The following is a 26,021-nucleotide window of genomic DNA, read 5'->3' on the forward strand; positions in this document are numbered from 1 at the left end:
GTACTGTAACATTTTTGGAAAGAGTCTCCAGTGTCATTATCTATGTTTCCATCCATGTAATTTGATGTGAATTTTGGGATATCGCAATGCTGGATGGAAACACCAGATGCAAATAAAATCTCCAAAATGCGCATAAAAAAACTTGTGCGCTCAATTGAGACGGATCGTTTTTTTTATTCAATAAGAAAACGTGCATAAACTACGACGGAAACTCATTTATAATGAATACATTTTTCGATGCGCATCAGAAATGCCATGTGACTTTGCATCAACCAATCGTGTGATTGGATAATTGGGTCAGGAGAATAAAAATGGCGGAGAGCGAGAGCTATGTTTGGATAGACGACGAGGTCCCAATTCAATTCAATTCAATTCAATTCAATTTTATTTGTATAGCGCTTTTTACAATAGACATTGTCTCAAAGCAGCTTTACAGAAATATCAACACGGTATACAGATATTAAAGGTGCGAATTTATCCCAACTGAGCAAGCCACTGAGTGGCGACAGTAGCGAGGAAAAACTCCCTAAGATGTTTTAAGAGGAAGAAACCTTGAGAGGAACCCGACTCAGAAGGAACCCGTCCTCATCTGGGTAACAACAGTTAGTGTGAAAAAGTTCATTATGGATTAATATGAAGTCTGTATGGCGTTAGGAGCAGCCGTAGTCCCAGCAGTCTGGAATTAAAGAAGATTTGAGCTCCATCCAGAGGCAGAAAGGATCTGGATCTCTAGTATCTCCATAAATTCGTGTGGGGCTCGGCGAAAGGAGAGAGGGAGAAAAAAGATAATTATGACTGCGAAGTAGTAGAACAGAATCTAGTCAGGGTAGGCTTGAGTAAACAAATACGTTTTAAGCCTAGACTTAAACACTGAGACTGCGTCTGAGTCCCGAACACTAATAGGAAGACTGTTCCATAACTGTGAGGCTCTATAAGAGAAAGCTCTTCCCCTGCTGTAGCCTTCACTATTCGAGGTACCGTCAAATAGCCTGCATCTTTTGACCTAAGTAGGCGTGGCGGATCATATAAAACCAAAAGGTCGCTTAGATATTGTGGCGCGAGACCATTTAGTGCTTTATAGGTTAATAAGAGTATTTTATAATTATTGCGAGATTTTACTGGGAGCCAATGCAGTATTGATAATATCGGTGTGATATGGTCGTATCTTCTAGTTCTAGTTAGGACTCTAGCAGCTGCATTCTGGACTAACTGGAGTTTGTTTATATTCCTACTGGAACATCCAGACAGTAAGGCATTACAGTAATCTAATCTAGAGGTGACGAATGCATGAACTAGTATTTCCGCATCATGTATTGACAATATGTTTCTTATTTTAGAAATACTTCTGAGATGAAAGAAGGCTATCCTAGTAATTCTATCTACATGAGCATCAAATGATAGGCTGGAGTCAATAATCACTCCAAGGTCTTTAACTGCTGCACATGATGAAACAGAAAGACCATCCAGAGTAACCATGTGATCAGAAAGATTACTTCTAGCTACACGTGGGCCTAATAAAAGTATTTCTGTCTTATCAGAATTAAATAGAAGGAAGTTAGTTAACATCCAGCGTCTAATGTCCTTTACACAATCCTCAACTTTACTAAGCTTCTGTCTGTCCTCTGGCTTCGCTGAAACATACAACTGTGTATCAACAATTTTGGTTATCAGCAAAAATCTACACAGATAGGTTTCCCTGGTTGTGTCCTTTGCGTGAGCGGCTGAGATGTGTCCACTGTGATTGTACAGTATGAGAGCGGGCTCAAATTTTGTTGTGTTATTTGAAGTTTTTTTAAAAATTCATTTTGGATCTCACTATTTTTATTTGTTATTTGGAGTTCTTTTTAGTTTAGTTTGGATATATATATATATTTATTTACTTTAATATTTATTCATCATTAAAATATATTAATATTTATATATCTATTTAATTAAAAAAAGCACAGTACATTTTGTAAAGTAATGGTACAGTCAGTACTGTTTTTGTTAAAAAAAAAAAGTTTACTCTGAGTGTTAGTTTGAAAAATTTATGCTTAAAGTGCACCTATTATGTTTTTCAAATATTACCTTTCATGTAGTGTGTGTTAGAGCTGTTTGTGAATGTAAAAATCGCAATTTCTGCAAAATTTCAAAAATCAAAACGCATGACAAACGGGGTTAGTGACTCCCAGAAGAAGGAACCGATTCTGAACAGCTGAAACGAGTCGTTAGTAATTCCAGACTTACTTCCTGTACTATCCTATGTAGGTTTATAACAAAAAGCCCTGCCTCTGGTCTTCATCCGCTGCTCGCTGACAGCGGTAGACCAATCACAACAGACTGGGACATTTCACCAATCAGAGCAGAGTATGCTCTCTGAAAGGAGGAGTTTAGAATGAATCCTTTAGACCGGATCATTGAAGAGTCGTTTGTGACACGGTGGGGTCGGTGCTGCAGTTTAAATTATGAGCACATTAAACTGTTTTTTTTTTTTTTTTACCTTGAATGCATGTAACTGTATTGTATGAGACCTCTGAAACAAAATTAGGCACGTTTCAAAACCATAATAGGTGCGCTTTAATGAAGACATATGAGTTGATTAATCAGTTATTTGGCAGGTACTGCCCAAGTTAGTTATTGGTATCTGTAAACTCCACTATCGCTCAAACTCTAGTTTGTGATAGCGTTTCATCTGAGTTCTCTGAAGCACGAGTAATTTATTATATTGGAAAAAAGAGCCATAGTGGCTTTCACCGGGTTGCGACAACTTCCATTTAAATTGACACTTTGCGCCAGTTTCCCCATAAGTGACGATTTTGTTCTCTTGAACACATGGGATGCAAACGGTGCTTTATTCGCAAATGTTTTATGTGATATTCCAATTCTCAGCGTAACTTAAATCCGCAACTTTGATGGAAACGAACTGTCAGATGTAAAGCTGTTCCATTAAGTTTTCCACCACAAGGAAAGTCTTTGGGCCAGAGGAGTTTGCATTTTGCAGTTTTGTAACGTGAAAAGCTACAGTTTTTTGACCGTATTAACTTCAAAAGATAGAGATAGAGGGAGAGAGAGAGGCTGGTAAAGGAGTAACTGTTTATAGCTGTTGGCTGTGCATCCGTCCATCCACGCATTCACCCCTCCATACGGGATTCTCAATAGCGTGATATCTCAAGAACGAGGTGTTTGGATGTTTGTAGGATTTATACAGAATTATTTATTAGCAGATGAAATGATAATCTTTTGGAATTGATCCAACCAATGTCAAGGTCAAATGTCTGAAATACATTTTCTTCACTAGTTTCCTCGCCGTTTGAAGTATATTTCACTGATATTTGAGGCATATAAATGAATAAGAAGAACTAGACTTGCTGGTGGAGTATCCCTGTTGACACCAGGGGTTCAGAGTTCTTCTTGTTTTTGTTGTATCGATACCTTCGAGTTGTGGAGCAATTAAATCAATGATGAAAATGCCGTTGTATGTTATACACTTTTTAGCATGCGAGTATTGCTATAGGCTACTATCATACAAATGGAATTTCTTCCTTAGACAAAATTACAGAAACCAAAAATGTAGATTTGTTAGGATTTGATTATATCCTGTGAAGTATTTTTGGATTAATCAAATGAGCCAAAACTGTTCAATTTACTTACTTTGTATATATATATATATATATATATATATATATATATATATATATATATATATATATATATATATATATATATATAAAAAAATAAATATAAATAAATATATATATATATATATAAAAATAAATATAAATATATATATATATATATATATATATATATATATATATACACACACATATATACATATATATATATATATATCATATTAATGACAAAACATGCATCATTATACCGTGTGTGTTACTTGTGACATTGAATGAATATCTGTAAAGCCCATCACACCAAATGTCCTGTTGCTATGAATTAAATTTTTATTGCATACTTCATTTTGTCCTTAGGGTATATAGAGTTTTGCATGCAAATTTGCATAAACAATTCTCACTGTGGATGATTCCGGGCAGGTAAACGGTCTAGATATGTCTATTCATATCCATGCCATCTTCAGTAACCGTGTTATCCTGGCCAGGATCACAAGGCACCATGTACACACACATTCACACAGTCATTTACAGCTACGGAGTAAATTTAGTGTAGCCGATTCACCTACTCTCATGTTCTTGGGCAGTTGGAGGAAACCGGAGAACCTGGAGGACAAACCATGAGGGCATGGGGTGAAACTCCACTCGAGCTCACGAATGAACCTGAGACGCTGGCGCTGTGAGTTGGCAATGCTTCCACCACCACCACCATCCCCACAGCGCTCTCCTGTAGGTATGTTTATCTTGAAAATAACTTCAATATCTCAAGGTTTGGGTTAGAAATGTATTACTTGTCGATCTCGTTGGTATTTTTTTCTTCTTCTTTTTTCTTTTTTTTTTGGTTAGTGGGAGCAAACACACCTGTTATAATGTACACTGGTGGTCTTTATTATAATTAATTAGGAAATACAGAAAGCTTTTAACAAATTCAAAACCCACCATGATGATTTATTATGATTGATCAGTTCTCACCATTAAGCAACATTATGTACACGTCTTCAGTGATAAACATTAACCATTACATGACAGCACAATATACATTTTCAATGGCACCTTATATTCATCCGAGTGCGCAAACTTAACCACAGCTCTGGTCATATCTGAAAGGAAATCACACACACACACACACACACACACATACACACAGTGAGAGAAGAAGCCACGCCAGACGGTCACATTAATGTTAATGTATGCTGATTGATGGACTGGAAGGTGCAGTAATAGGGACAGTGACAGCACTAAATCATGTTCCTTGTGTGCCTCACAGTCAATCATTTCTCACCTGTCTAATTCCCTATAAACATCCGTCTCGCCCGTGAGCTTCAGATCCTGCAGAGGTGGAGGAGAGGAAAATGATGAAGGGGAGGGGAAGGAGAGAGAGAGAGAGAGAGAGAGAGAGAGAGGGAGGAGCAGATTCAGATTTACTGTTTGACATTTTAAGGTTTGACCTAGTTCATCTGCTAATATTGCTAATATACAACCGGCAGTAAGCAGAAGGCGGGCCCTAACCCTCTGACACACAAACATACACGTATTTAACGGATCCTTCAGTATCGGTCTATGAGAGGCACATGCAGTGATAACTCACCATATATACTGCATTTTGTGGCGGGGACTGCGGGGAGAAAACAGAAACAGGGAATATGAGAATGATGAGAATGAATGAGATGGTTTGTGCAAAGGTGATACCAGTAGATACCAGAAATCACCTGTCTCAGGTCCTCAGGATTTTCATAGATGTTCTCCACTTCACCAGAGTAGTGAGACAGAGTACGCTCCACATCTGCACACACACACACACAGACACACATATTATATCTATCTATCTATCTATCTATCTATCTATCTATCTATCTATATGTATACATATATATATATATATATATATATATATATATATATATATATATATATATATATATATATATATATATATATATATGGAACATGGGCATATATAAACATTCTGCACACTCTTGTTCCTTAGCCTTAATAATAATAATAATAATAATAATAATAATAATAATAATAATAATATGTTTAATTTATATAGCACATTTCCAGAGCTCAAGGACGCTTTAAAATACAAAACATAAACAATGAGCAATCATGGACAAACACACAATGTGAAAAACAAAGTGCAACCAAACACAGAAAAGAAATACACAGTACAGTCACTGGGAAAATGCATTCTAACAGATTAGGACAGATAACACTGAGAAAAAAGATACATTTTTAATTGGGATTTGAACTCGGAGATGGATGTGATGCTGCGAAGAGTGAGAGGGAGAGAATTCCAGATTGTAGGTGCTACAACACTGAAAGACTTGCCACCCATGGTTGAGAGACGACATCTAGGGACAGAGAGAAGTCCGAGCCCAGAGGACCTGAGATGGCGGGGCGGGTTGTAGGGGAGAAGCAGTGCTCTAAGATAGAGAGGTGCCAAACCGTGAAGGGATCTAAACGTGAGCGGGATATTTTTTATATTTAATGCGAAATGAAACTGGCAGCCAATGCGGTTCAGACAGGATTGGAGTAATGTGAGCTGAGCGCTTAGTATGTGTGAGATCGTCTAGCCGCAGAGGTTTGAATATATTGCAACCTTGCAGTAGAATTAGCAGGTAGGCCAATAAGGAGAGCATTGCAATAGTCAAGGTGTGAGGAAATAAATGCATGAACCAGTACATTGAACAAACTTACCACTTAAGTCCAAATGTAATGCTCAAGATTGCTCACAGTTCTACATTTAGGGTCAATTTGTAATGGGAACGGTTCGAGTCGCGGTCTTAATTTTTTTTATGGGATACCTAGGTATGTATAGTGTGCATGCAGATTTGAGACTTCTCTTATGTATTTATTTTCTTCATGTGGGCGAGAAAGTGCATTTTTAAAAAAAAAAGTTGACTCATTTAAGGTTGAATATCTCTGGTGGGGGACCAGATACGACCTGAAATTTTCAAAGAAATAAGTCCTCTATAGTAGCATTCTGCTGTAAAAAAATTGTGAGTTTGAGATTGGAGGTAAACTCTGCAGGACAGTGGACCTCGAGGGCCAGATTTGAAGGACCACCCTGATCTTTCATGTTGGTACAGGTGTACAGTTGCTGTGCGTGAATAGATTTGATCCAAATATGGAATTACAGTGTTCAGTTTTACAAATGAACATTGTCAGAAACAGAGCTGTGGTGATGTTTCTCCTGCGATAAAAGCAGTAAGTGACTTGTGTGACGCTCACTTGTGTCAAACTGTATCGCACCACTTGAGACGGAATATACCATATAGTATACAAACACTATCGATCCCTTCCAATCTTCCAATATTCATCCTGACCAGTCAGGGTGAGCTGACAGTATTCAGAAAAAAAAAAGAAAGAAAAAAAAAAAAAGACGAACGACAGGACTCACTCTGAGGGAAGGTGCAAGGTCCTCGTCTCCATAGCAACACTCCGACAGCAACAGCAACCACGGGTACCAAAAAGAGGAGAAGAGAGAGAGATTGGAGAAGAACGGATAGCTCAGGTGGACTGTAACCGTCTGGAAAAGAAGAATAGACAGACAGATAGAGAATGAGACAGGTGATGGAAATGTAATGGGTGTCAGGAAGTGCGATGGTGTGTAATTCTCACCAGTAGGCTGCAGTAGAGAGACGGTGGTTAATTCATGAGGCAGCTCACTCACACAGCAAGGTGGCTCTGTAACAGACACAAAGAGGGAGAAATATGAGCCTTGACTCCATTCATTTCCATAAAATAATAATAATAAAAAAAAACACCACAGAGGTTCTCTATTATTGGAAATAGATTGTGCCGTATCTCAGAATCTGTGCAGTTACAGATACACACATAAACTTTCTACAATTAAACAAAATGAAGTGATATCATGAGTGGAAATTCCTAAACACCCATCACAGTTCAGATGAGTTCTGAGAGGGAAGGAAGGAATGAGGGAGGGAGGGAGGGAGGGAGGGAGGAAGAATGATGAATGGCATTACGTAATGTGTATTCAAAATCCCCACACCATGATGAGGAAATGGGCCTGAGCTGGATTTACATGCAGTGAGCTGACATGCAAAGAGAGGTACAACTTTTCATGTATATTGTGTTCCTGTAACAACCAAGGACACTTCTGGCAGCCTAGCAGCAGGAAGGAAGGGGGGGGGGGGGGTCAAATCAAAATCTAATCATAGCCAAACACTATTGGAAAGATGACACTTTACACCACAGGGCTGTTGAATTCTCTAATCTGATTGGTCAGAAGCTGCTGATTGAATTTTCTACAACAGCAACTCTGACAGCAGTTCCAGCTGCAAGGTTTATATTGACGCAATCTTCCTAACACAATATGGTTTCTATGGTAACAACTTGCACAGGGATTTGTATGGCAGACATTTGACATAATCAAATTGATAGATAGGTGTAGCTGTTAAGATGGTGGAGTTTCCTGTCAGATGTTTATTTAGCATTTTTGGAAAGAGTCTCCAGTGTCAGTGTTCTGTAACAGTCAGAAGTAAAGCTGTAGCTTTTCAGTCCCTCCAGGATTTCACGTTTTTTAAATTTTTTTTCCCCCGATCGCAGAAATGAACGCAAAGTCAAGCATACTCAGAGATATTCGAAGGCGCTCGCGATTTTTCGAAAGTTTTCGAAATTGCTGAATGCATTCAGCCAAAGCCCTCTTCGAGTCATGTGTCGAACATGAGTACAGCTAAACGGTCTAATTTACCAACAAACATCACTGTCTAAGGCAGTGCGAAACAAATGCGTGCAACTGCAATTTCGCCAAGCTTTTTTCCACAAAAACAGAAGCACAAAAAACAAACAGACTGGCTTTTAGTTTCCTGAGGCTTAAAGGTCTTTTAAGATGGACGGCTTTGTGGTTTCTCTCTGACCTGACAATCGTCATAGTTGGTTGAGGAACGACAGTTTATAGTGTTTATACTGTTACAATACTAGTAATAACAGGAACTAACTTGTTTCGTGGACATTCCACGACATTAAACATAACTATAAATGAATAGAAGGTATGTCACAGGGTCACAGAGATCCTGGAGTCTATCCCAGCCAACTTGGGGCACAAGGCGGGGGACACCCTGGAAAGGGGTGCAAACCCATCACAGAGCACAATCACCAAACACATGCCAATCAGCCTACACCGCATGTCTTTGGACTGGGGGAGGAAACCGGAATACTCTGAGGAGACCCCCGAAGCACTGGGCGAACACGCAGACTCCACGCATGCAGGCCGGAGGCAGGAATCGAATCCCCGACCCCAGTAGTGCCAGGCAAACGTGCTAAACCTGCTATTGTGAACACTGTGACTAGTGTAGCAATTTGAATCAATCAGTGGAGCCTTACAGCCCTCCAGAGTCATCAAAAGGTGACTTGGGTTATGGGATCTGCTTTATATCTTAGTGGGAGCATGATTATAGGCTTTAATAAAATTTTAATAGTCTTAGATTGGCTGTAATTAATGTGACAGACCACTGAGTAAGTGAATGTAAGGACTTTGGAATTTGACCTTTTTAGTGACCCGTGGAATTCCACTCCCTGATCTGCTGCACTGCAAGAATAATGATGTGCGACTCACACACACACAAAAATAACTTGTTATCACTTCATCTTTCACTTTCTTTTTTTCACGCTCTCTCCTCGACACGTTTAGAAGCAGTCATAAAAAGTTTCTAGCTCAGATTCCCCTGGTGACTGTGTTTCCTTGTTTCGGTATTTCCCTGGTCCAGCATGCTTTCTGATTCCTGCTTCTGACCTCAGCCTGCCTATTTGTGGAAATGATTATGGATGGTGCCTGTGGTGACCATGTCTGGCAAAAGTTTTGACCCTTGCTTAGGACTCTAAACAGGATTACTGGCAAAGCCTAAATAAAGAGATTTTGTATGTTGGGCCTGCTGTCTCTAGCTTCCTGGGCATGGATTTCTATCCACACAATGATATTGACCAAAATGTTTACACGAGACAAGAGCAAGAAACATTGGGACTGTTTAGACATTTACTAGCCATATTTATTTAAAACTTGTAATGAGTCATATGAGGATTTTGAGATGTGTCTTGAGGTGTGTCCTCTTACCTGTAGAAGGCATCAAGGCAGTGTACAGATATCTGATTGTTTGGCCGTTGTTTAGTTTCAGAGTGCAGGCATACTGGCCGGCTGTAACTGGGGTTAGTGGGAGATCTATTGAGATGATCATCCGACCCAGAACTGCACTCGCAGGCAGCCGGAGCTTAGGCCTCTGGATGTGCGACCATTTTACAGAATTTATCTGAGAACGCTCGGCATACGCACAGTTCAGCTCTATGGAGGAAGAGGAGCGTGTGCTATAGCCTGGACACACACAGAGAGAGAGAGAGAGAGAGACCAGTTCTCAGATTTCAGATGCATAGAGGAATAATAACAGAAAAAGTAGGGTTAAGTTGATGTGTATTCATTAGCTAGGTGGAGAGCAGACCAACCGGAGCTGACCATGACTGATGCACGGTGTCTTCTTCCACTCAAATCAGAATCAATCCTGGCCTAATTGAGCCCACCAGTTTCCACAGTAATGGCAGAGCCGCCAGCGCCGTCAGCGGCGACTGGCAGCAGGTGTAATTACACATAATGAGATCTTTAATGAGGCCTACTAAAAGCCATTATATTAGCGTGTGAGAAACAGAGATGGGGTCCTTGAAAGGCAAAGACATGATGGTGAATGAAAAGCAGGAGAGGAACAAGAAAGAGAGAAAGAGCGCGAGCGAGATAGGGCGAGAACGAGAGTGTGAAAGAGATCGAGAGAGAGTGATGGATGGCATGAAAATGAATGCGCAGAGAATGATAGGCTGGTGTATGCTGATCACTGGTGATTGATTTCAGAGACTGTGTAATTGTGAAAACAAACCCAATGACAGTATTGTAATTTGCGTGGAGTGTGTATGCGGTCTAAACAGAAAACCAGTGTTAAAGGAGGTGCTAGGACTCACACACACACACACACACACATGTCGTGCCCCCCCCCATATTGATCCATAACATTTAAATGATCGAGTATGTCTTAATTTGGGCTCATTTTGTATTGTCGTGTGTGTGTTTAAAAAACAAATGTGCAGTGTATCTTGTTACCATTTAAAACAGTCAGTACTGTGATCTGGGCAAAAACTTGGTCATCCCTGAAGACCTCGCACTGATAGCGTCCTGCGTCTTTCAACTCCGGCCTCAGAAGGAAGGAGAAGTTCCCAGAAAGCACAGAGGAGTGGTTGTGCAATTCGACAAAGAAATCAGACTGCGTCCTGGAATCCCTCCACCGGTCAAACTGGAAGATCAGCTTTGGCTTTGCGTCTGGTGAATCAGGAGGCCACCAGTAGAGCAGGACGTAGTCACCACTGATGTCGGCGCATGGGAGTGTAACAGCTGACAGAGACAGAGCTGCCAGACTGTACAGTGGTCCTGATGGGGAGACATGAGAGAAATGAGAGAAATGAAGTACAGAAAGTAGATCAGAATAGGCACAAGAGAAATGCAGGAAGGAAAACTTATTTGACTTCCACTTTTGTATCAGACCACACAACCTTTATATCTCCTTCCGATACTAATGGAACCGCAAGGCCGTTTTGAATTTTTTCGCTGTAGACTGGAGACATTTGGGTTTGAGATCAAAAGATAAATATGAAAAGAGAGTTCAGAATTACAGCTTTTCGTGTCTGGTATTTATATGTAGAATGTGTTGAACAACCCAGGAACATAGCACATTTTGTATCAGACCACCCAATTTGTAGGTGAACAAAAATATTGGAGCATGTGACTGACAGGATGGTCTGAAAAAGAAAGAAAGCACTGGTGTACTGAGCAACAGACACCAAATGGGCCGGCCAAGGAAAACACCAACAGCTTCTGATGACAGAAACGTTGTGAGGGCTGTGAAGAAAACCCCAAAAACTACAGTCTGTGACGTCACCAACAACCTCCAGAGGGCGGGGTGAAGGTATCACAATCCATCGTTCGAAGAACACTTCTGAGGGCAGAAATGTAGAGACCATACCACGAGAAGGAAACCCCCTCATCAGCAGTACGAATCAGAAAGCCAGACTGGAATTCACAAAGAGATACAGAGAGATGAAAAGTTCTGGAATCAAGATTAACCTCTAGTAAAATGATGGAAAGGTCAAAGTGTGGAGACAACACAATCATCGGACCTTAATCCAACTGAGCATGCATTTCACTTCCTGAAGAGGAGACTGAAGGGAGAAACCCCCCAGAACTGAAAGGGACTGCAGTAAAAGCCTTTTTCCAGACTTTCGTCACAAAAGAAGAAACCGACAATTTGGTGATGAGTCGCAGGCGTGATCCATGCATCCATTTTCTGTACGTCCTATCCTACATAGGGTCGTGGGGGAGCCTGGAGCCTATCTCAGGGAACTCGGGGCACAAGGCAAGGGACACTCTAGATGGGGTGGCAACCCATCACAAGGCACAATCGGACACATACACTCACACACTACGGACAATTTGGAAATGCCAATCAGCCCCCAGCGCTGTTTATATCTGTTCCTATACTTTTGCTCACCTAAAAATTGGGTGGTCTGATATAAAAGGTTCAATGTTGTACGTTATTTAACACATCTAGATGTAAATACCAGCTGAAATCCTAAACTCTTGTCTATTTTCTATCTTTTGCTCTCAAACCCAAATGTTTTTGGTGTATAGCACAAACAAATGATTTGTTCCAATAGTTTCAGGAGGGGACTGTACATCAAACTTTTGGAGCAGATTTCTCAATCGGGAATGTACGGCGAACAAAATAAAGTCTTTCTGGTTTCTGCTGAACATTAAAGCTTGATTAGATCACCTCGGCCTAAATCATTCCCAGTTCTTCTCCTAACTGAACAAAAACATCACATCTCGTGGTCTGGGAAAATCCACTGGAACCCACTGGTTTTGACCAAAATTGTTTTTTTCCCCCAAATTTCCTTGGCTGTCCTCCTGCAAAAATTATATCAGGTAAAGAGTAAAAAAAAAAAAAAAAATGCAGTCTGCCTAAAGAGCTCCAAAAGTGTGATTTTCTCACACAGTGAATGTGATGATATGACATGTCAGTTTGTAATCAGATACCGGCTGTCAAAATGCCTGCGATGCTCCTGCGCTGTCACATCATCATCATCAACACAGAGAAGAGCACTTACACACTCTCTGTACAGATGACAGTGGGTATAGTTTGGAAATGTATAAATGACCTTCCATCCATCCATTTTCTGTACCGCTTATCCTACACAGGGTCACAGGGAGTCCGGAGCCTGTCCCAGGGGACTCAGTGGGGGACACCCTGGACGGGATGCCAACCCATCGCAGCGCACAATCACACACACATTCACACACTACAGACAATTTAGAGATGCCTACACCGCATGTCTTTGGACTGGGGAGGAAACCGGAGTACCTGGAGGAAACCCCTGAAGCACGGGGAGAACGTGCAGAGGTGGGAATCGAACCCCCAACCCTGGAGGTGCAAGGCAAACATGCTAGCCACCGTGCCCACCATAAATGGCCTAAGTGGGGAGATAGGACAGGGGGATCTTTAAACGCTTTCATTTTAATTAATTAATTCATTTTTTAAAAGACATTTTCACTTTTGGAGGTAACCATATTTTAAAAGCTGCAGCCTTCCATGTGGTTGAGAGGCAGGTTTCAGAACTACTACATATAGTATTATAAATACGAGTATTAATATGAAGGGTTTTCCCAGGCCGCCCACAAATGCAGCAAATTATCCAGTAAGTTATTCTCTAGCTACAGAGAATGGAATGTATGTCTAGACCGTTCGGCATGCCGAGGGAGTTTAACTGATTAAACTAACATTAACATGGTCAACATTTGTCCTGTGCAAAACTCTTGTCCTTGTTAGCTACTAGTGGTATCAGCTGTCATGTACAGATGTTAATGTTACATGTACAAGTGTTCAGCCAATAAAACGCAATCTGATCTTGTGTAGCAAAAAAAAATATATATATATATAAATATATAAACATATCAGGTATTATATTGCTCCTGCTTAGACTTATCAGCTGTCTGTTTATTATCTGATGTTTTGACAAGGAAGTTGCGTCAAACCCCCAAGGCTTCCGAGTACATTCTGCTGTTAAAATCTACCGCTTTCTGACTTTCTGCCCTTCAACAGCTCATCTATAGCCGCTCATACTGTATGAGCTGTTAAAATACAGTTACAGCCCCAATGGGGATTTCCTCTAAAGAAAATAACAAGGGCAAGTCAATGCGTGCTTGTTAAAAAAAAAAACCGGAAATGAAACAGAAGGGAATGAAAAGTCAGCACTCGTGGTGGGACGTTAATAGTGATGAGGCAAAAACATCATTCGGTTTGATTCGCAGTGATCCACAGAGCAGCTAGTCGTTTTTAGAGGCGTTGTTGTACAGACAGTCATGTGAACACAGCGTTGTGAGTGTGAGCGTGAGCGCACTGAGAGCAGGAAGACAGGAAGAGAAGTAGAGGCATGGGAATGACGGTATTAGTTCCTCAAAATCACATGACCCAGTGCTGTATACTCTGATGCATTGTGCTCTCTGACGTGCCTCTGTATATGTGTGTGTTGGGGGGGAGGGGGGGGGGGGGTATATATAGCACCTTCTGTCCTTAATATAGTGCACACACTGTATGTCCAGTAAGGAGCCAGTTGGGATTTAGCCAGTGAGCGAGTGTGCTGAAGCATGTGGCATGATGTTTGCTTGATGATGTAGAATGTTTGGATTAGCAGAAGTGGTTTCAGGCGGAACCAGATGGTGTGAGACTGATGAGATGGCAGCGTGTGTAAGACCGTGTGCTGATCAGTGTCGAGCATGGCTGAGACAATGGAGGCAGAAAGTCTTACCATATGTAATATTTGGGAACTGTGCCACGTCCTTATCTGTAATAAGAAGGAAAGAGAGAGAAAGAGAGTGTGTATATATTTACTGCCACTGGCTGCCATCATTTTTAAAATAAGGAATAAAACATGACAAGCAATGCCGTTATAGGAAAACAATCACCGATCGTGTCGTGTGAGCTCTCTCGCCGAGTTTTCCTATGACCGCACGCCCCAAAGTGTTTTATTCCACACACCACAGCAGTTTGACAAAAATACTCATCATTCTGTTATGTATTAAAGAACAGGTCATACACGTCCAACAAGTTAGTTCCTGGTATCACTTCTGTTCTAGATCTATAAACATTTCTAAACTTTACAAGTCTCTTAAGTTAAGTAGACAAAACAAAAGACGACCTGTCAAGTGTACAAGAAACCGCAAGGGGCAGAGTCGGAAAACTTTGACACTTTGGCACTGACGCTGGAGACTCCTTCCCAACTTCTCCTCACAGAAAACTTTACTGTTATAACAAGAACACTTTTTAAAAAAATAATAAATTCATTTATTTCGAGTGTCCACCAAACAAGTTCCTGTGAATCAGCTGTTACTATAGAAACATATATATACATATATATACACATATATATACATATATATATATACATACATATATATATATATATATATATATATATATATACATATATATATACATACATATATATATATATATATATATATATATATATATATATATATATATATATAAGTGCATGAATATACAATAAATCTGTGATTGTCCTTGCAGCCAGCACTGAAGTTGCTGACCAATCAGAATTGAACCTTTCAATTGCATTGTGGTACAAGGATCAGCAAATGGCATTTGTGGAATTTAACTTGCAAATAGTTACCTGATTAACTCGGGTCAGACTTTATGAGACAGTTGATTTGTTATGTATTTGGTTTATACGCCATATTGAATGACATAACCGGTCATTCCATTGGGACATACTGGGAACTCCTCCTCGTGATTTCTCAAGAAACATTACACAATAACGATCCGTCACAAGTCTGACTTACAATAAAAAGTTTGGGTTTCGTGGTAAAACATCTAACACAGCTAATTTGGTTTATACATCGTACATGGGAACGAAGGTTCTTTACTGAGCCGTGTACTTTGAGGAACTGTTGTCTTCCACCATTGTTGACTGCCATTAATCAGGTAAGGTTTGTCTCTGTATTAGTAGAAGAAAGGATCACTCGTTCGTGAGCTTTACACTCACTCTGATATTTGAGCAAGAGATCACTGACTTATCCCACACTGGAGATGCCTGAGCAGGCATCTTTTTTTTTTTAGTAAAACCGGAACAGCACTAAACATATTGCTAGAACACAAAGCTTTATGTGCTCGTCTGAGTTTTTCCAGAGTCTGATTTCAGTCACTGCTGCCTTTCCGTAATCTCTTGTTTGCTCTCAGAATTGAACATTTCTATCGAATCCCATATCACTTGTGAGCTGGAGACATTTTATAGTCTCCTGCATTTTCCCCAAGTGACTTCAAGCTAAATCTATTTTCACACTGAAGAAAAAAAAAACACCCCCCAGGGCTCATAATCTTAACACTCATGCTTGGTCTTATGAAATATTCTCCACCCAGCTACAATTAGCCTCACCACCGCTTTCTCAGACGAGGCAAGGCTTTATTCGACTAGTGGCTTTCGCAACTTAATGCACTCGTAAACATTTATTAGGAACTCCTGTGTACGTGTTCATTCATGCACGTGTCCAATCAGCCAATCATGTGGCAGCAGTGCAAGATATCGTGTAGATACAGGTCAAGAGCTTCAGTCACATCGAATATGAGATAAATATGATCTCACTGGCATGGTCGTTGGTGCCAGATCGGCTGCTTTGAGTGTTTCAGAAACGGCCGATCTTCTGGGATTTTCACGCCAGTCTCTACACAGAATGTTGTGCAAAGCAAACAAACAAAACATCCAGGGAGCAGCAGATCTTCAGGTTGAATGAGAGATGTCTAAATGGTTTGAGCTAACAGGAAGGCCACGGTTACTCAAATAACCACTCTTTACAACCAGAAAAGCATCACACAATTTGTCGAACCTTGAGCTACAACCGCAGAAGACAACATCAAGTTCCAGTCTTCTGGACAATTTCTGAAATAGCCAAACCAACAACCATGCCACGGTCAAAGTCACCGAGATAACATTCTAATGCTTGATGTGAACCTTACCTGAAGCTCTTGACCATGAGAGCATGCATTGCGCTGCTGCAACATGATTGGCTGATTGGATAATTGCATGAATGAGCAGGGTGTATAAATATATGTATTGGTGTATATATAAATGTTGCATGGCTGTACCTGTATGAGAGCACATACTGTGTATGATCTAAACTGAGTAGTGCGTTCAGGTGAATGAGATTTCTCACCAGACACTGTCACACTGAGTGTGTAGCTGTAGACAGGTTTGCCGCTTCGGCCGTCCACCGTAATGTTGCAGGTGTACGTGCCGCTGTCTCTGGAGGTGAAACGGGGCAGTTTGGTGAGCAGGGTGCCTGCCGAGGACATGTCCGTGAGTAACGGGGAACCGGTGCGTGAGAGCCACGTCCCACCCGCTACGGCATAGGAGGGAGATACTTCAGCTTTCAACCTCGCGGTACTGTCAATGGGAATGACAGTAGCTGGAGCTAAGGACACTGACACACACACACACATATATACAGATATTGTAGATGAGCTTTCAATTGAAATATTTGTAACATTAACTTGTAGTAGTCAGTACCACAGACGCCACATTATATATTATACAGTTGAGGTCATAAGTTTACATACCCCTTGAAGAATCTGCAAAAAGTTCAACAATAAAAATAACAGATTTCACATAACAGATGTTTACATATAGTCCACAAGACACAATCATAACTGAATTCACACAAATGAACCCGTTCAGAAGTATACATACGCTTGATTGGTGTTAATAACAATCATCCTGTTCAAAAGTTTACACACCCTTGGCTCTTAGTGTATCGTGTTGCCTTCTGGAGCATCAGTGAATGTCTGCACCTTATGTAATAGTCGTGTACGAGTCCCTCAGTCGTACTCGGTGTGAAAAGACGGATCTCGACATCATATAGTCGCTGTTGGAAAGGGGTCAAATATGCAGAAGATGCTGGAAAAGCAAAGAATGTGCAGGACCTGGAGGATTTTTTTTGAAGACCTGCTAAAGAAAAACAAGGGGCTCATGAAGAACTCTCACAAGACATAAACACAGTCGTGGATCATCCAGGTAACGACACAGTGTTAACAATCGAGGGTATGTAAACTTTTGAACGGGTTCATTTGTGTAAATTCAGTTAGTATCGTGTCTTGTGGACTATATGTAAACATCCGTTATGTGAAATAGCTTATTCAGGGCGGGACTAAATAAACAACTAAATGCAATTTTTATGATCGCTCTTGTTTTTATTTTTAATCATTGAGATTTTGCAGATTGTGTAAGGCGAATGTAAACGTATGATCTCGACTGTCCGCTACTGTTTCGTGCTTTTTAAATCAATGATCAGACAGTAATGCATTTATTCTCAACTTAGTATTCAAGAATGATATGTCTGTGTGATAAGGAACAAAATGTGGATATTATACGTATACATAACATTTGATTAAGCTTTAAATAAACAAAACAAGTCTCACGATGACATATTTTGTATTCGTATTTACACCTGTCAAATATTGACACTTTCCTGACATTAAGTAAATGAATATTATCGAGTAAATAGTATTTCATTGTGTAAATAACACATTGTGTTGTGTTGTGCATTATATTTGCTACTTTTTATTTTTTTTGCCTTCTGTAGATGTGATCTTCTCTGATTAATGCAATGTGATGAAACAGACCTTAGTAATGGACTCAGACTGCCAGCTCATACAGTACCACTAGCACAACAAGCAACCTTCAGACCCAGACGAAGAGAAATTGAGTGTTGTGTGCATAACAGAGATAAAGACAGAGGCGACTACTCAACATTTAATAATAGCCAGAAGAACAATCCTCTCATTGAACGTCCTGTCCCCCTTGTTCAGCAGGCAAGAGTAGCGTCCTACACTATGCATTGTCGCGGTAAATCGCAAGAAGACATGATCAGATATCTCCAGAATTCTGCCTGCCTGATGGTGTATGATTTTCTCCCTGTCCGCTTTCCCTCTGCTAATGTTCACTGAGAACAGCATCGTCCATGGTGTCCCCTCGGCTGGCATCATCATGCATTTGACCTGCCTGGGGATTACGTGGAGTTCCTCAGAGCAGCGCAGGGTGACGTCTGCGCCTTCTTTCACCACGATCACATCACTCCAGGCATTAACTAGAAGAAGAAGAAAGAAAAAAAATCACATTTATGAAGTGAATTAATGGAGGTTTGATGATTACATATTCACATTTCAAAAGCACTGTTGGATCAAACGTGGTGGCTTAGTGGTTAGCACGTGTGATTTGCACCTCCGAGGTTGGGGGTTAAAGTCCCGCCTCCGCCCTGCGTGTACGGAGTGTGCATGTTCTCCCTGTGCTTCGGGAGGGTTTCCTCCGGGTACTCCGGTTTCCTCCCCAGTCCAAAGACATGCGGTGTAGGCTGATTGGCATCTCTAAACTGTCCGTAGTGTGTGAATGTGTGTGTGATGTGTGCCCTGTGATGAGTTGGCACCCCGTCCAGGGTGTCCCCCACCTTGTGCCCCAAGTTCCCTGGGACGGACTCCAGGCTCCCCGTGCCCCTGTGCAGGAAAAGCGGTACGGAAAATGGATGGATGGATGGATGTTGGATCAACAAGGGACTCATATATATATTATATATATATATATATATTTAAATCCCAGAGTTTTAACGTCCTTAAATGAAATCATTTCCAGATATATGTTACCTTTAAGTCATTTAAATAATGCAGGGTTTTGTAAGAGCATTTCTGCCATAGTTACTTAACAATTGAGAGCACTCTAAGTTCGTGCAGCAGTTGGCCTGGGAAGACTGGAATGAAAAATGGATGGCATGTGGACCCCTCAAGCATCAATCTTTTTTTTTTCTTCTTTTCTTTCTATAAATGACTTTAATATCTTACTGCCTGCCTTCCTGTCAGCCCCGTTTCTAACAACAGCTACATTCAGGGCTGAAACCAGTCCACAGCACAATGTGACCCTTAAGCTTACTCTGCAATATAAGCAGGATTTTCTTGATTGGCTGCCATGGGTGTAAAAATAAATAACATGTCACTTGATTTCTTAACAAACATGACAAGAGATTTAGATCTGAAACACAACAATAATCAATAAAGAGTCCGGTCGATGGCTAAAACAATGAGACGTTTTAACATGTTTTACTTTACTACCAAATATGGTTTTCTGTGCCACTGTGTTTTATCAGATGACGCAGTAGAGGTCTGTGTGGAGGGTTTCTTGGAATTTGGAGATTAAGAAAGGAAGAAAGTCTCTGTGTCGTGTGACGGTTCGCCTGGGCAGCGGAGAATGAAAAATACATGTGCGTCCTTGAAACATTAATGTTTTCCCCCCTCTTCTGTCACCAAATGGCGCTGTGAAAACCCTTCCATAATGCACTCTGAATTAACCTGAATTAACTCTTGAGATACAATATAATTACAAATTCTGCATGTGAAGGGAGCCATATTTCACAAGAAACGAGAAAAGAAAACCATTGTTATAATCGCTGTAATCGTGCTTAAGAATTATTTTGGAAAATCTGCACGTTATTCAAGACCCATTGAAATTCAGTCCATTTACTCAAGTACATTTCCACATATTTTTTTTTTTTTTTACTCCTTACTCCTTTTTGACCTTCAACGGACACGTTACAATCCTCAAAACGCCATGAGACTTTTCTTTCCTTTTTATTCCGAGTAAGAGGTTTGTTTTTTGTTTTTTTGCTGGTGATACTGAGTCATACAGGATGAGCTACCTCATTTGCCTCCCACACAAACATGAAATATCAGCCTTTAAAATTCACCAGCAAAACTAAATAAAGTTTGGATGTTCAGTTAAAGGGATAGTTCACCCAAAAAATGAAAATTCTGTCATCAGTTCCTCACTCTCATGTCGTTCCAAACCTATAAGACTTTCCATCATCTTCGGAACACAGACGAAGGTGTTTTTAATGAAACCTGGTAGATTTCTGTCTCTCCATTTACAGTCCAAGTAACCAAAACATTCAAGCTCTAAAACGTTCATAAAGCCACCGTAAAAGTAATCCGTGTGACTCCAGCGGTTTAATCCCAGTTTTATGAAGCGATACGAATGCTTTGTGCGCATAAAAAAAAAAGTCTTTATTCACAAAATATCTTCACTTCCGCGTAGATCTCCGACGAGCGTTCACGAAAGAATCACGATGAGTGCGTGTTGTGTCGACGCGAGGGCGGACAAACAAACGTCTGAGATCTAAGGCGTAAGATTTGTGCCTTAGAATTTTTCATTATCTAACCAGCGAGCCAAATTCTAGCTTTGTTTGAGTTAGCAAAAAAAAAAAAAATCCCCTTATGACTATTCTCCTTATTTATTTTTCTCTTAAATACTTGAGCATGTTTGAGTAATGTAGATATTTTAAGCAGATATTATCAAGTAGATTTTTGCCTCCATAATTTTAATTCAGTAACATTTGACACAGTCCCCCTACTTTCATTAGTATGCTTTCTCTGCCCTTGTTCCTAGTTTGGTTAGCTAACAATATACGCACAATGGAGAATAGTTACAAATATAGTTACATATTCAAATAGCAAATGAAGTAAAAGACTAGGTGTGTTAAAAACATTCCAATGTCTATATTTTATTCAGGATTTAAGTACAGCAGTTGTAGAGCTTGTCTAAAGGTAGTCATCGTAATCATACTAATATTAATGAATGTCCTCATTACTTCCATCCATCCATCCATCCATTTTATCCTTATGCTTATCCTACACAGGGGCACGGGGAGCCTGGAGCCTATCCCAGGGAACTCTGGGAACAAGGCGAGGGACACCCTGGACGGGATGCCAACCCGTCACCGGGCACAATCGCACACACATTCGCACACTACGGACAATTTAGATAGGCCAATCAGCTTACAGCGCATGTCTTTGGACTGGGGAGGAAACCGGAGTACCCGGAGGAAACCCCTGAAGCACGGGGAGATGCAAACTCCACACACATGGCGGAGGCGAGATTCGAGCCCCCAACTCCGGAGATGCGAGGCAAAACATGCGAAATGATATTAACAAAATGATAAACTATTCATGTTTTTCCATAAAAAAGGACTTAACACACTTGATAGTAAAAGTCCATCATTCCTATAAGCCTGTGTTATAGTGTTGCAGATCTACAGTACAATATATATCAAACGATATGCTTTTAATATATACACAAGATATACACTCTATAAAAAGGTTCCTCAAGGGTTCTCATGACAGTGATGGGTTCTCAGATTCCTACTTCGGAATGCTTTCTGATAAGGAAACACGGCCGTAGGGTTCTACATACAGTCCAGAGCCTTTAATGGATCTCATAGAAGGATGAACCAAAAGAACCGTTTATTTATCAGTATCGAGCTATAGATTTAACCTACGTTATATTATTCATGAACAAGCGATTTTCTTAATCGTTTTTCTTGTAAAATTGAACGGAACAACTTACCTCTTTGCGCTATAGATGGAATGATGAAACATTCACAAAAGCAAGCGAGAGTGAAAAGAAGAGAATAAGAACTCATACTGCTACATTCATCTATGAGCCATGTACGATGGTTACTGGACATCATGTAGGAAGTGTTCGATACTACAGTTCGTGTGTATGTGTGTGTGTGTGTGTGTGTGTGTGTGTTACTAAATTTGAAATTGCCAAGGCAGGGCAAACTCTGACAGTATGCAGGATAACATGGATGTGAAAATTGCATACTCCAACACTCACACTCACACAGGAAAACACACCAGTACTGTTAGGAATTGATAAACAGAACTGCACACAGTTTTTTCTGCAGACGATAAAATGCGCGCACACACACACACACACACACACACACACACACTATAGAGTAGAAAATATCTTATCGAAGTGTAAATACCTCAAAGATGGCAAATATATTCAATATTTTCATCATGAGATTATTATAAAACAAATGTACGATTATTAGGACTATTCTGAGACAAAACTTTCGCAATAATGTCTAGAAATAGGCTTAATAATCTGATATTTGTTTTAGAATCATCTCATGATCAGGAACATTAAATAAGCAAGATATTTTTTCTCTTGGTAAGATTATTTCTGTGGTGCACAAACTGAAGTACATATCGACTGTTATTACCTCTCACTCCTTTTCCATCTGTTTCTGCTGAACTTCGGTCACACGTTGCCCACACAAAGAATACAAATAAGGGTGAAAACTGTGCACTAGGCAACTACCTGTGCATGTGTGTGTACTGTGTGTGTGTGTGTGTGTATTTGGGCAGTGATAAGCAAGCATGACTGAGAATTTAAGGGTCTACAATACTGTATATCTGAACTAGCCATTAGCTCCTGGGCAAAATGCCTCCATCCCTATAAAGGTCTTTAATTAAAACGAATAAAGTTATCACACTGCTAAGCACTCGTATCCCCTAATTACCACTTGAGACCAGAGAATAAAGAAATGAAAGTGCTAGAAAATAGAGGATGAGAGCCAAGAGGGGAATGTGAAAGACAGATAGGAGAAAAAGGAATTAAAGAGAAAATTTCAGAGCCAACAAAGTAGGATAAGAGTAGTTAATGAGAGCTATGGCAGTGTACATATCGTGATCCCTGTGTGAACAGTGAGGGAGAGTGAAGGATTAGCTATGATAGGCAGAAGACGAGCCAGGCATGCAGTGAAATGATTGAAATGAAGTCCCTTGGTTGTTATAGTAATCAAGTGCAGGTACACGCATTCAGTTTTTGACACGCACTGCATCATCAACTGTGCAAATTGCCAACACGTGAGATTTTGAAATGGAAAATAAACAGGCTTCTCTCATTTCACAACTTAAAAAGACTACGGTTTTTCCGACAAGCCACAAGATATTTAAAAAAAAAAAAAAAAAAAGGGTTACGTTTAGACACGGAAACTAGTTTGTTATCTTCTTCCTACACTCTTCCTATGCAAACCTATAAAGAACATGGATACTTATTCCCATTATCAGCAGCAGATAAAGGAAAAGACTCTACAGTACAAAAATAAAAGTCATCTTAAACAGTAAAAAACATCTTGAAAATAGTCCAATTTATGTAGTATTTTTTATTATAAGATTACAATAAACCATAAATAAGATTATTGAACCTATTTCTGGGCATTATTACTCATTTCAAGCTTGTAGTTTTCTCTCGTTTAGTCTCAATAATAATTTTGCTTCTTTCTAGAAATAAATGCTCGAAATGAGCTGCCAGATAGAACAAGACTATTTCAAGCTTGAAGTGAGTACAGATGAATTGAAATAGGTTTAATAATCTTATATTTGGTTTTTTTTTGTAATCTTATAATAAGAAATCCAGAGATATGGAGGAATTCCTAAGAAATCCTTTCAATCCAGAGCCTTTACACAGGGTGCACATCGGCCCTGCTTGGAATGCACAGGGCTTCATCACTCTTCTGCATTATTTGCTCGATAATTTTCTCACAGGTGAAGAAACATGTTGCTAATAGATACGCACTTGAGGTGTCAGGACGCAGGCCGAAATGATTACTTGCTTCGAGTGACACGTTGGCTTGTATTGTGGTAAAGGTATCTGCAGCAGGTGGGGGGCAGTGTTGCTTCTACGCACACAATAGCTCTAATACACAATGATTAATTGCACTCAGGAAACAGAGCCCAGTTATTTCCATTTTGACTCCTACATACCGAGCAATTTCAACGACCGGCTTAATATAGCCTCTACTTTATATTTAGAGTAATGACACTGAGGCAGTCTAAACACCAGCCTTTCCAACTTCTCAAATTAGCACATGCTATCTGTGTTGATGGACTACAGTAATCCAGACTTTTCCCTCTGTTTCCAGTTCATACATCAGTTCCAGTTTGCCATCCAGTGAAGTTCAGTAGCCCTATGCAAAAATCTCTCATTTCAAGCTTAATTGCCTTTGGTTGTTCCTGGGTTGCCCAGATGGTGAATTTGAAAACTGAATTTGACAGGTTGCATCAGAAAGAAAACCCCTATTTGAATGAAGACGCTTGACTGTTTGAAAACATGAATTTAAAAATGTGAATCTCTAAACACGTATGAATAGGTGCGTGAGTGTGTATGTGATTGTACCCTGCGATGGACTGGCACCCTGTCCATGGTGTACCCCGCCTTGTGCCCGATGCGCCCTGGGATAGGCTCCAGGTTCCCCGTGACCCTGAAAAGGAGTAAGCGGTAGAAGATGGATGGATGGATGGAATCTCTAAACACTGAAATATACACCGATCAACCATAACATTAAAACGTGAATAACATTGGTTATCTCATTACAGTGGCACCTGTCAAGAGGTGAGATATATTAGGCAGCAAGTGAACAGTCAGTTCTCGAAGTTGATGTGTTGGAAGCAGGAAAAATGGGCAAGCGTTAGGATCTGAGCGACCATCACCAAATAGTGATGGCTAGACGACTGGGTCAGAGCATCGCCAAAACGCCAGGTCTTGTGGGGTGTTCCCTGTACGCAGTGGTTAGTACCTACCAAAAGTTTTCTGCTGCGAACGTCTTGGTGCCAGATACAACAGCACACCTTCATAGGTCTTGTGTAGTCCATGCCTCGATGGGTCAGAGCTGTTTTGTCGGCACAAAGGAGGTGGATTTAATGTGACTGCTCAATCTAAGTACTTAAGGTACGATTTGTGCTTTTCGAAATAACATTTCAATACTATGAAATCAATGGTGTTGAAGTTTTCACTATTTTAACATTCAAATCTTTATGTCTGTTTTTGGTGTCCGTAAACAACAAAGAACAGTGTTTACACTTATATTTTAGGACACGTGAAGTTAGAGTAAGGACTAGGTACATACACCTATGTAACTGTCATGATTTCTGAGAAACCTAGGCTAGGTTCCAGATCCAGTTTACTTTGCGTTTCGTTTTGAAAATTTGTTTTGTGTCGAGGTTCTGTTACTGGTTAAATGCCTTCCTACTCCCTTTACAGCTCACAAAAACAAAATACCTTTCCTTGTCACCTCTAACAGAAAAAAAAAACAATTCTCTAATAGAGAATTACAGTACAATTATGCACCTTAAAACTTTTTAAAATGTGCCCTAGCCTTTATCCACATTCCCAGCTGAAAGGTACATATTTTTTTTGTTGAGAGTGTAAGACTACAACAGGTGTGAAATCGCCTTCTCTACACGACAGAAGCACTGTGAGTCAGTTTCCTGCTCAACACACCTGTCCAAATCACCTTTAACGTTACACACAGTGTGTTATATCCCTATCCTATTCACACTGTATAGTTCCTCGTTTCTGTGAAGAAACGCTGTAAACAATCATCATAACGCTTCGGGGAAATTCAAATATTTACCTGAGGTATTTTATAAAAAAATTTTTCCCAGCGCGTGACGTCAG

At 40.2% G+C, this 26,021-nt stretch overlaps 1 protein-coding gene across 3 annotated transcripts; it reads right to left on the minus strand.

The window, feature by feature from the left end:
* Window positions 1–4,535: 4,535 nt before the first annotated feature.
* On the minus strand, window positions 4,536–25,965 carry g6fl (g6f-like). 3 transcript variants are annotated; one of them, XM_053680601.1, is made up of 14 exons: window positions 25,845–25,965; window positions 25,145–25,233; window positions 24,741–24,825; window positions 18,481–18,816; window positions 16,888–17,154; window positions 14,466–14,501; window positions 10,711–11,034; window positions 9,685–9,939; window positions 7,233–7,298; window positions 7,012–7,140; window positions 5,318–5,391; window positions 5,197–5,223; window positions 4,891–4,937; window positions 4,536–4,708 (listed from the first exon to the last, which is right to left on the minus strand). In XM_053680601.1, the coding sequence occupies exons 2-14, from the start codon at window positions 25,214–25,216 to the stop codon at window positions 4,687–4,689; spliced, it is 1,740 nt and encodes a 579-aa protein (XP_053536576.1). In that variant the 5' UTR covers window positions 25,217–25,233; window positions 25,845–25,965; the 3' UTR covers window positions 4,536–4,686. The 3 variants fall into 3 exon arrangements, with proteins under 3 accessions (XP_053536576.1, XP_017340213.2, XP_053536578.1); XM_017484724.3 differs by lacking the exon at window positions 25,845–25,965 and having other exon boundaries at window positions 25,145–25,272; XM_053680603.1 differs by lacking the exons at window positions 24,741–24,825; window positions 25,145–25,233; window positions 25,845–25,965 and adding an exon at window positions 22,116–22,270.
* Window positions 25,966–26,021: the final 56 nt, after the last annotated feature.

Source organism: Ictalurus punctatus, chromosome 1, assembly GCF_001660625.3.
Source record: "Ictalurus punctatus breed USDA103 chromosome 1, Coco_2.0, whole genome shotgun sequence".
NCBI lineage: Eukaryota > Metazoa > Chordata > Actinopteri > Siluriformes > Ictaluridae > Ictalurus > Ictalurus punctatus.